The sequence below is a fragment of the Penaeus japonicus genome, unplaced genomic scaffold (genome assembly GCF_977035675.1).
Source record: "Penaeus japonicus unplaced genomic scaffold, GWHDUDI00000001_assembly GWHDUDI00000040, whole genome shotgun sequence".
NCBI lineage: Eukaryota > Metazoa > Arthropoda > Malacostraca > Decapoda > Penaeidae > Penaeus > Penaeus japonicus.
In genome coordinates, this window is record NW_028234442.1 from 12,626,006 (window position 1) to 12,638,505 (window position 12,500).

General features: G+C 40.1%; 1 protein-coding gene across 1 annotated transcript in view; it reads left to right on the forward strand.

Moving 5' to 3' along the window:
* LOC122261702 (lipid scramblase CLPTM1L) overlaps positions 1-12,500 on the forward strand; it is a 39,956-nt gene that overhangs the window by 14,803 nt on the left and 12,653 nt on the right. Inside the window, exons 3-6 of the mRNA XM_086533955.1 lie at positions 1-154; positions 261-374; positions 11,735-11,865; positions 12,142-12,285. The exon at positions 1-154 is cut by the window's left edge and continues 38 nt beyond it. Coding sequence (XP_086390081.1) covers positions 1-154; positions 261-374; positions 11,735-11,865; positions 12,142-12,285 — 543 coding nt within the window. The remainder of the gene's footprint in view (positions 155-260; positions 375-11,734; positions 11,866-12,141; positions 12,286-12,500) is intronic.

Genomic DNA, 12,500 nt, shown 5'->3' on the forward strand with positions numbered 1-12,500 from the left:
TGCTACAGATCTCAGATTGGTGCACAGGGTCCAGCAGTTTGATTATTTAAATGAACAAGAAGAAAAAGTTGAGGTTGCTATACCAAAAAGAGTCAGAAACAATGGTTCCTTATATCTTCATATATTCTTAACTTCACCATCAGTTGACCCAGAGGTAAGCAAGAATATTTTATATTCAGTCTTTATGAAATGATGATATTATCACAAGCTTTTTATGCTATGATTGTCCACCTTTTCTTATGACTAATTTTTCTACACAGGATTGGGGAAGTGTTGTCAAAGATGACTTCACTGTTTATGCCATGGCTCACCTTACAAAGTACCACATTCCAGAGGCTGCAACAATTAATTTACTCGGTGGAGAAGAGGAGAAGGTTAGATGGCCATATTTTTCATTCTTTAGAATAGTGTTGATTCAGTCAAATTGTATATTTCGCATTTTTTCACAATAATCATGTTTCAAACTGTTATATTAAAAGTTAGTTCAATCTATATAGCAGGTAATTGTAAGATTCTGCCATAAGAATGTATGTAGATTTACCATTGCTGGAAGATGTATGTATTCATAGCAATCTAGCAAGAGTTGCTATTTGGCATATATCTATTCAGTAACCAGAGTAGGTAGTGGTCGTGTTTAGACAGCACATGTCAGATAAGTTCTGAGACTATGCCCATAAAAGTAAAAACTGAACTCAACTTAACCCCTTCAACATGAGGACATGTATACTGCCTCCTCGCAGTGCTTGTGACATATCCGAGGATGCACATACTGCGTCATGGCTTAGTTCAGTTAGAATTAAGTTGTTTTTTCTACCAGATACTGTATGAGATCTTTATGAATATAGATAATATAAATATGATGGCGTACTTGAATTTCATTATTATTACATAGGAGTGCGATTCACTTATACCAGGGGAGGTACTGATATGCCATGCTAGCAGTAATTTCATTACTTCTTAATGGTACATCATGTAAATACAAAACTTATTATGATTAGTTTACCATAAAAGTGAACTACTTCAACAGTTTTCTTTTGTCCTCTGAGTGAGGTTTCTCACCAAGGTCACTCTTCCCACCCTCCTCCCAACCCATGTAAATAACTTGTCACATGCACAGGGGGGAAGGGGTTAATTCTGTACACTTTTATATAGTCTTGATTATTATGTTGACATGTTGGCTTAAAACTTGTTATATTCAATAGTGACATTTAAAATTTGGCATGTGTCGGCAGCCCGGATTCAGCATGGGTGTGTTTTCTAATGCCTGGAGTGAAGATGTTAACTTTGGTCTTCACTTTGGAGTAGCTGCTAAAATGCTACACTCCACAATTTAAGCACATCTGCCACATTTGAAATGCTGCTTGGAAGTTCTGCTTATTTTGCAATTATAATAATTATAATAATTTAGGGTGTGGTGACAGGTGTTTTTGGCTGTCTGTTTATTGTTCTTCTAAATTACCCCCTGTGTGCAAGAAATGGCCAGGGTTACTATTCACTGACAGTGTGGGATTGAGCCTGGGTCAGCAAGATTACCAGCTGAGAACATTACCACAGCACCCCTACTGGGTCAAAGTGGATGTGTTAAGCCATTTACACCAGGGTGTATATTTGCCTAATGCTGCTCCTGCCGGCATGATAACAAGAACAAGATCTCTCCTGGCTCAATACCAATGCCAATGATATGCCTCTTGGGGTGCTTTTCACCTGCCCTATTCACTGTGGTGATAAGAGGAGGCTCTTGTATTTGTTTATGTTATTATCACAAGTCAAATAAAATGTGCCTTTATAAATGCAACTCCAATGAGTATATACATACGTAGTTATATAAATGTGTATTTAGAGGGTGATATCATAACATGTTCCAGTGGGAGCAGAATATTCCCATGACATAATATCACATTACGTGGCACAAATGGGTTAAAGTGAACAGGCTCATGTTGACCGAACCTTCCTGTTGTGGATGATCACTAATGAAATAACTGGTGAGAGGGATAACTTGATTATGGATCCTACAATCTCCAAGACTAATGAAAGCAAGGCAGGTTGGCTGTGTGATCAGGATCTTGCTGATTTTTATTTCTTTTATTTCTTTGATATTCATTAATTCTTCTCTGAGGTTCAGACCCAATGCAGAGTTATACTGTTTTATTTTGATGTGTCTAAGGGATTTGATTTTGATTTTGATATGTTTATTCATACTATATACATTGTCTACAAATGAATAGGCATAGGAACTATGCCTAAATGATTTGTACAGTTCATGTTAGATTCTGAGACATACATTGTTGGTAAAGCAGATGTTACTGTGACCCTGTCAATCAATAAGCTAGGGTAAAGCTTACATAAATACTGTAACATAGTAGTGACATGTATATCACTCTAGAGAGGGACGATTTGTCAATTTTATCTATTATACGAGGCAAAGTCCTTGTTCAGTTTACGTAATATATCTGATAAATTATGCCGTCCTCCTATAAAAGAGATGTTGCAATAACTGTACAATGTTTTACATTCAACTCCTTTCGACAAAATTATCTCTTCGTATTAGAGGACATATACCTTACATAGTGTGTCAAGGGTTGTGTTGACTAGGTATACGCACTGCACAACCTTAACATTCAGTTCCCTCATGTATTGTTTGAAACACTTTACTGCCGCAGTAATATTTGTAGCAAGGGTCCGTAACCTTGCGTCACTTTCATGCAAGCTGCCTCGTAACGATGTTTTGTATTGCCGTAGTACGAGTGATTGATATGCTTTTGTCTTGGACATTGCATTATGTGTGAAACTGATCTTGATCTGCTTGTGTCTTGCTCATAAGTTTCTGTCGGTGTTCAGTCTGTCAGTGGGAGAGTGACTTTTTCTCTTATGATCTTACATAGCGCTACATGCTCAGAATTTCGTTACATAACTCAATGTCCAATTAGCTCAAGTAGAATCCATATGACTGCGTGTCCTAGATTTAGAGCTATCAGCCATATCGTGTATACATCTAGAATTTAGTGCTGTGATGGTACGCCACAGAAATATAAAAAACCCCTATTTTTAGTGGTTACAATCCATTCATGATACAAATCTGTTTCAACCTATTGCATCGCTTGTTGACACGAGTCCGGTGTTTATCATTTCTCGCTATGTGTTTATGAGCATGAAGTGAGGAGAGGGAGTATTCTGTTATAGATGAGAGCACTATCCTCAGGTGCCCGATCGGTTTAATACGTATCTTAAAGAGCGAACAAGGTAAAGCAATCAGTTTCATGCCTGCATTGTTGGACGCCCAGTTGTTTTGATGTCTGCATATCTGACTGACTACATCACTAATCCTTACAGTGACTCTCGCATATCATAATCTGACAAGATCGCATGGCGGCTGAACCTGTGCATGAATTTACCGTACTTCATCAGTGAAAGAATGTTTTTTGTTATCTCATATGTTTCTGGATTGCTTAACTTGTTGAATTTGCAGATATCTGTGGCACTTCCCCTGGAAAGCGCAGTTTAACAAAGATGTCCTTGTGCTATACTGTCATACTGGCAATCTTTAATAATTTTATTGCTGCTCATTGTGTTGATTTCCAGTGATCCTTTCAGTATTGCTTGGCAGTCTCGAGTTCTTTCCAAATCACATGATTCAAGAACTTTGTAGTATTTGGACATCCTGGATTATCCCTCAATGCCACATATTTGCATTACTTTGCCTTCTATATTGTTCGGGTATGGCTGTGTATTAGCACAGTAGCAGGTGCAGCATCAATCAATTGAGGGGTCCTTATGTTACAGCTGTAATACAGTACAATTCTTCCAATTTGTATGTTTGCCCGAAGTTACATTTATACTACTTCAGTAATCTCGCTTCGTAGTGCAGTCTAATCAGTTCAGTCTTCAGAACTCATTTTGCGAAGGGTCACTGAGAATTAGGAAGGACAGAGTGACGTCGCTTCGACATGTTGCCGGGTCTGTGTGGAATGGGGTAGAGCGGTTCTCTTATTGGAGAGCTATAAGTATTGTCTGGCGACTCATTCGTGATCATGCATAACTGAACTCTTACCGTGGGTGCGTGGTCGGATTGCCTGTAAGAGGGCTCTCAAGTTGCCGGTGAGCAAGTGACAAGCATAGCCGTCTAAACCAGCCCGGCGGTCGTTGTCGTCTCTGGGTCCCTGGCTGAGGAAATCGAGGCTGTAGCCACGTCGCATTTCCATATCAGGTGCAGTAGTATGCTCTAATTTGGCGTCTGGCGCGCCACAACCTGCTCACAGCGTCTCATACCATCACTGCCCAACTTCTGTAGGGGATGGATTTGCCTACGCATAGGGTAGCCCTATTCATTCAGATCTGTGCAGAATGATCTTCAGCACACCTTGATATTCTAGTGGAGAGATGATCAGCAACTCAATAGCCTGTGGCGTCTGAGTACCAGCTGGGCCGAACAGTGAGGTTCTCGGCTTCCTTCTCTATGTCCCGCTGCAGGGCACCGACCTACCCTGCAAACCATCGTTTTAACGCCTTAGCCAGTTCCGCGGATAGGATGCACCCTAATCTACTCTTAACTCTTTTATTTGATTGATTATCACCTTCCAACATCTTCGGACACGTTATGTGGATATAATTTACTCCAAGATATTGAATTGACTCAACCTGAGCTTACACTATCACCATCTATATATGAAACTGTTTATCTTGATCTTTTATACATTATGACTATATTATTATTGGTCTTCATTAATGGATATTAATCTATCCAAGTTTCATTGCAGACTGTCGAATATTGTCTCCACAGATGCACATATACAGTTCTTGATATATCTTCTAGCATGAATCAATATATCGTTAGCATAGCGTTACTGAATAACGTGCATTGCTTGTCAGTTTAAATACGTGTCTGATGAGGGAGTTTACCTAAACGTTAAATACTAAAAATAACAAAGGGCTTAGGACTCCCCCTTGGGGGGTGCCGAGCGACATGGCCCTCTGTTCGCTCTTATAGCCTTGAAACACTACGGCTGATTGTCTATTCTGGAAGTATCCATTGATCCACTGTAATATATGTCCCCCGATTTCCATCAGGGCTAGTTCGTGTAGGATTATTTGCCTATTAGCTGTATCAAATGCAGACTTCAAATCCAGGAAAATAGTGAACCCATTACCTCCAAGAATTGACAGAAATGTTGTTATACAATTTTGAACACTCTACTCTGGCATAAATCCATAAAGAGCTGGTAACATTTTATCTTTGATTCTAAATAATAGCCGATTTAGTATGATTCTTTCAAAAGTTTTACAAAGACAACTAGTTAAGGAAATCGGTCTGTATTTCCCTGGATTATTTGTCTTTGGTATTGGTGTTATAATACTCTGCGTCCAAGATATTGGTAGCACACTCTTTTCATAAATGAGTCGGAACAGTCGTAGAACAGGCTCACCAGGGACATTTCTGAGTAGTCTAATGACGTCATACGTGATGCCATCCTCACCAGGAGCTGTTGAATTGCCTCTGGTGAGAGCAACATCAAGCTCGGTCTCAGTAAACGAAACATCGCAATCATCATACTGCTCAATCATTGAGTCAGTCAATTCCCTCATGCCTGTATAAAATTTGCGTAAGAGAGCAGCTGATTCACTATTCAGTGAGTCAGGACTGGATGTCTTAGCATATCTGTAGATGAGCTCATATGCTTTTTCTCGAGGATTTGGATGTGCGATCTGAGATGTTTTTTTTCCTTTAATCCAATTATTACCTTCCCATGCCTTCCCTATTGGTGTTGAGTTATTTAGTGAATTGACAAACTTCTCCCAATTTTCTTGTTGCAATAATGCGACTCTGTCTCGAACTGCTTGAAGAGCCTCCTGAAACAGTTCCAGTAAGGGAGCTGTTCTGTTTCTTCTGTATGCCCTACCAATCTTTTGAGCAGTGTGTTTTAAGGTTGATAATAGAGAATCTTTGTTATTGCTATACAAGTTCGAGGGAGGGATGCGAGTTTTCTTTACATTCTGGATTGCAATGTCTTGATACTTGTGTATCTTAGAAACCAGATCATCATTGAAGCTGCATGGGCAGACTGGATAATAACTTGTGTACCAGTCGTCAATATACTGAACAAAATCAGATATCTTGTAAACTGGTATTTTTATCCTCCTCCTCTTAAAATCACTTGTAAGCTGCGCATTACAGGGGACTTATATCCGACAGTAGAGCAAAATGATCGGACATTAGGTCGTCAGTAATCCTGGATGTATGCCCGGTGTCATACAAATGAAAACCAATACATCGGTCAAGAATTCCTCCACATTTATGGGTGGGCTCATCATTACCTATCAGCTGTACAAAGTCATGACTGCTTAATAGTCTTAAAAGTCTCGATCCATTTCTATTGGTGCGAACGGGATCACCGAGTTGAGTGTGGCGCACATTAAAGTCTCCAACCATAACGGTAGGTTCTGAGTGAATGCAGTCGGGCAACGCATCTATGTCAAATAGATTTGCTTGTGCATACAGATTAATCACATTAAGCGTTGAGGTTCCAATATAGATCTTAATTCCATGGAACTGTGTACCCTTACTTTGACCTTTATGAGGTAAAACTGTATGCGGTAAAGTCTCTTTGATATACATAACACACGAGTTATGCATTTGAAGCTTGTACGATATATAGGACAATATTTTAAGTACATGCTCACCCTTATATAATTTGCATTCCTGAAGACAAATTACATCAATATTATCGTCGGACACTTGCTCGCGCAAATCGGGTAATCGCTTCTTAAGTGAGGCAATGTTCCAACTCAGGAGGGTGATCCCTTTATAGTTTGTCACCTCAGCATCATCCATTCTTAACCCCTTCGACACGATGACGCGTATACTGCGTCATCGCAGCGCTCGCGTCAAATCCGAGGACGCGCATACTGCGTCATGGCTCAGTTCTGGTGGAATTGAGTTTTCTTTCTTCCGGATACTGTACGAGATCTTTCAGAATAGAGTTCGGATATGATACGATATATTACTTGACTTTCATTATTAATAATTTATTACATAAGAGTGGGATTTGCTTATACCAGGGGAGGCATTGATGGGCCCTGCTAGCAATCATTTTATTATTTATTTATGGAACATTATGTAATGATTAGTTTACCATACTATTTCAATCGTTTTCTTTGGTCATCTGAGTGAGGCCTCCCACCAAGGTCACTCTTTCCATCTTCCTCCCAACCCATGTAAATAACTTGTCACATGCATATGGGGGAAGAGGTTAACTATGCATATTTTGATATATAACACATGATGATTATGTTGAGGTTTTGGCTTAAAACTTGTCATATTCAGTAGCGACGTTTAAAATTTGGCGCGCGCCGGCAGCTCGGATACGGCGCGAGGAGCGTTTTCTACTGCCCAGAGTGAAGAGGTTAACCCATTCACGCCGGGGCCATTCCGGCTTTGCACGGTCGCTATACCGAGGTTTTCGAAAGCATCATCCGAACGCTTCGAGATTCTCGGGCGCACGGGCCGCGAGCCTGGGCTGCCCGCTCGCCTTGGCCAGATATCTCGTCGGCGGCGACTGACGCGAAAACCACGAAACGTGTCAGCATGTCATCCGGCGTGAATGGGTTAAACTGGGGATACGTTTTTATTTTTTCTATATGTTCGTTTACCATCTTAAAGTTGAATAGGACTTCCTGTTTCTTTTTCTTGGATAAGTTCTTATTTCCTATTAGTTCTTTTATTGATTTGCCACTGAATGATCTAGGGACAGCTTTTTCCAGTAAGCTTTCGGTTTCGTCCTTTGTCATCCCCTGCTCATTTTTTTGTGCGTTCCCTTTATCACTTATTCCTATAATTTTTTTCAGTTCATTAATCTCGGATCTTTGTATTTCAATGATCTCCGTTAGTTGCTCAACGTTTTTTGTAAATTCACTCGTACTTTTTTCTAGAGCAACTACAAATTTTTTTGACATATCCTTTACAGTTTTATCAATAATTTAACTTATTTCATTACACATAACTGCAGAAGCACTATCAGTTTCTCCGGCCTGTTTTGCAATGTCTTGGTTTGTGACTGCTGGTCCTTCGGCGTTATCACTTATGTTTTCGACTGGCCGAGCAGCCTGGTTGTGGCCTAATTTCGGCCATTTGTCGGTCTAATGCCCCTCGGGATGAGATGCACTGCTCCGACGCATCTGGTGCCACGCATTACCACGAGGTACCTCACTTAGCATGTTGATGCGTTGCATCGTTTTGTGCGCACAATGGTAATTGTTGTGGTCCTTGCTCTCGATAGAGGGTTTATTTGGGCAGTCCTGATGCCATGCTCGCACATCTTTTTTATAGCAGTTTATACATTGCTTGTGTATTTTTTCACCCTTTTCAATTTTGTTGTTGCACTCTTGTGTGGGGTGATTTCTTTCGCAGATGCTGCACCAGTAGGTTTTAGATCTGCACTTTTCAGCCACGTGCCCCCAACGTTGACATTTGTTGCAATGTCGTGCAGGCGGATTCTAATAAGCAATCCGCAGTGGACGGTAGGCCCCAAGAACCCAGATTTTTTCCGGGGGAGGCTTGGGTCCTGTCCATTCGGCCACCACTGCCTCTTTTCCCCCTAGGCGCTTGGGTCTCGCCAGGTGTTCATGGGCCTCTATCATGTTCACCTCTTGATGAACACTAAGCACAAAAATAATTATATCAACCCTTGGCGATTTGGCCTTGGGTGCCTCTGGTTCGTGGAGCTTGATTCCGCCGTATTCCGTGTTCAGAAGATCTTCAATTACATCTCCCTTTCCTTTCAAGCATTATGTAGGTGTGCTCATCTCTCCTAAATATAATTTTGAGGCCATGATGCTGTTTAGTTGCATGCAACAGCCATCTGTACTTCGAGGCAACATCTGTATCTTTCGGAAAGTCTAGTCTTATCCTCTGATCTTGAGGCATGTAGCCTTCCTCACATTTTGCAGGTCGTAAGGGTCGTCGGTTGTTGTTGCAAGTTTGTCCGTTTTTCAGTGGTCCAGCTTCAGCGTTCGATTTCTTTGGGTGCTTCTTATTGTTTTGCACAAGTGTGAATCCGTCGTCGTCAGTTTCGTCTTGTGGGGGAATATCATTCTCCTTTTCTTTTGGTTCTGCCTTGATGTCGTTTGTGGATTTCTTCAATTTCTTTTGCGGGTTTTCGCATTTCCTGTTAAGGTTGCCGTTGTTGCCGCTATCCATAGTGATGTCTTCTGCTAAGTGTTACTGGCCTTTTACTTATCAAGGGTTCGTTTTCCATGTCCAATCCTGGGTCGGTCGGGGCCTCAGACGCCGGCAGCATGGCAGCACTAACCATGACGTCAGATTTACCCAGCGAGGGTATTCCCCGAACTGCCTCAGGGCATGCCTGAGGTCCGACAAGGTCAACACAGGTGAATGCTCAGGGTATTCTGTTGTTTTGTTTGTATTTGCTATCCCTCTGTTTGATTGGGCTTGACCTTAGTGGTCACTCCCCGACCTCACTTTGTTGACAAGGGCGTCGGCAAATAGACGCTCCGATCCAAAACCAGGTCGCGCGCTAAAGCTGTAATTAACTCCGGTGCAAATTTCACTCGCCTTCTATCACTTTATCACTACAGAAATTGTAATCACCATGGCACTTATGTAGTCAAAGTGTCACTCACTGGTTCACTATCTATCTGGTAGATTCGAAAGATCTAATTGTCAGGATTATCAAGTCACCTAAGGTCAGGTCACTAGGTCACGAGAGAGGACAAAAACACGTCTGCTCTAGACTGGTGTCTAAGGGAGAACATTTGGTGCAAACTATCTGAATTGTTGGACAGTGGTAATTGAGGGCTCTATCATGACATGCACCTTCTCATTGTGTTGAAAATGTGCAAGTTTCTTAGTTGTAAATATGAAGGATTTGGCTGAAAGATACTTGTAGGTCTATGGGAGTGTGGTATATTATGTTTTTCTGTGTTTGAGTTGGTTAGTATTTCAAATGTCGGAGAGGTATAAGTATTCATGTTTCTCAATGTTGATGTGATTGTTTAAGATTTTATGTTATGTATAATCTGTTTGCTTGTTTCTGAGTTTCCAGAGAGTATATGGTATAGTTGTGTTTAAAGAGTGATTGTGCAATTGTTAGCAATGAACCTTACATCCCTAGTATAAGAGATGTAATGAGATTGCTCTTGATCCATGAAGCCTTTAAAATTCAAGCTATGGTGTATCTCAATGTTGGTAAGGGACATAGTGATAGCTTTGAAGGTTTTGAGGATGCAGGCAGGAATATTGTCAGGTCTAGAGGCTTTGTTAGTGTTCAAAGAGTGCAGTAATTTCAGTATTTCATTTGTCAAAATGTCAAGTGCTTTATGTTCTGGGATATTTTGAGACTTGCTGTTGGCTTTTAGGGAGACAGTGATGATGTCTCTTCTTTATGAGTTCAAGAATTTGAAAAATATACATAGTGTATTTTATGTTATATGCTAGGTACAAAGCTTTGTATTAGTATCCTTTTATTTGCCTATAGCTCATGTTTTCTGTAAGATTTTTTAAGTGACCCATATTTCTAAGGTGTATGTATTTGTGTATCAATAAAGGCTGTTTCTTCCTTTGCTTTTTGCATAGTTGCTTTTTAAAGGAAGGTTATATCTACTTGATCAAGTCCTTCCTAGTTTGTGGATAGAGGTCTTCTGTAAGGGTCTTCTGAAAAAGTCAGTACTGTAACAAGTCACAAACTAGGCCACTGATATTTTCCTTTGTTTGTAGAAACCATTTTGACAATCAATATATAAGGAAAGAAGAGCTCTGCTTCTTATCAAGGTTAATATGCGAGTCCTATTAACCCCATCTGCAACAGGCATTTTTGCATTGGTGGATCACTTTAATACTGCATTTTTCTTTTTGTTGAAATTACAAGGTATTTATACCAAATGCTGAATAGAATCCGTTTGGTAATATATCACACAAAGGCTCCTTTGTGATATAGAAAAAACCTGAAAAGTCATATATTAATCCATTGTGGCCAGGACCAACACATTGATACTATGAGTGCTTTTGACCATACACCAGCCATGTAAGTGGCACTGACAGTTTGGCTGTTTTGCCGAGTGGCATTAGGTAGTAAGAAGGAGTGTATATAGTTTTTTTTACAACAAAGGAAATGTTTGACCAAACTTTGTACCTTTTCATGATAGCCTGTACACTCAGTGTAACATCACTAAGCTACAGAAATTATTTGTCTTTACAGTGTCATACCCATATCAACCCACTGTAAGTCTCCAAACATAGTGTTAACCCATTCACATCAGGGCAATTCTGGCTTTGCATGGTCGTAATGCCGGGGTTTTCAAATGCATAAGCCTAACACCTCAAGATTCTCGGATGCACAAGCCGTAAACCTGGGCTGCCTGCTCACTCACCCCGAGCGCCAGCCTTGCCCAGATAACTTGTCACCGGTGTCTGATGCAAAAACCACAAAACATGTCAGCACGTCATCTGGCGCAAATTGGTTAACAGGTTAAATGCAAACTAAGATTATTTTTAAATGCTGACCTGTTTAATGGGCTGTAAAATGAATTTTAATTGTTTGTGTGTGCCACACATTAGAAAGATTTGGAAACTGCTCTGCTTTTGCATTTTCTAAAAACATGGAAACTTCACATGTTATAGTAACTATTCATAACATGAATTGCTAGAGAATTTTTAGAGAATTAAGAAGCCCTTGTTTACCTTTAGGCTAAGATATTAAACAATACAATGATTATTTTTTTTCAGAAGCCAAAGCCCCCATCAGGGAGGAAAAAACCAGTTACCCACTTCCAGTCGCTGGTAGTGTTTAATGTCCTTACTGATCCAGTCAGTCTTCCTCGTAATGCTGTGCCATATGATATAGGGCGCTCTCTTAGGTGAGGTTATGAGAAGAAAATGTTTCCTCATGGTTTTACCCTAATTATGTGCTTGTACACTTTAATTTAAATATTTGGCTCTAGAAGTACTTGTTGATATTAGAAAGCCTTTCTCAAATATTTATTCATAATGACTTACAGGTCACTTTGTGTGATTAGAAAACCCATTCCTCTTTCCTATTTTGTATCACTACATTATTGTGTAGAATATTGGATCTCCTTCTGAGGCATATTATTGAGTGTGGAAACCTATTGTCATCAAACTTTCATCTTCAGGTTGGATTCCAGTGGACGGTATCTCCCAATCCTTTATGTGGATAGTCTTAGTGCCCGTTTAAGAGATTTGGTTGAAGTAGATCCATCAATGAAAGAGACAAACCTGACTCTGAAATACAGTCCAATATCATATGGAAAATTAAGGTAAGAACACACTTTGTTATTGGAATAAGCACTAGGTGAGGAAAATACATACCTATGCTGGTATATTCCAGTAAATTAGGGTTAAAAGGTATAATAAAGAACATTCAGAAAATCCTGAGACAGTTATATGTCTGCTCTTACAAGTTTGAAGAATGGGAAATTCATAAAAGTAAGAGCAGCATGAATTTTAAAATTTGTAATCCCTGATTGCCATG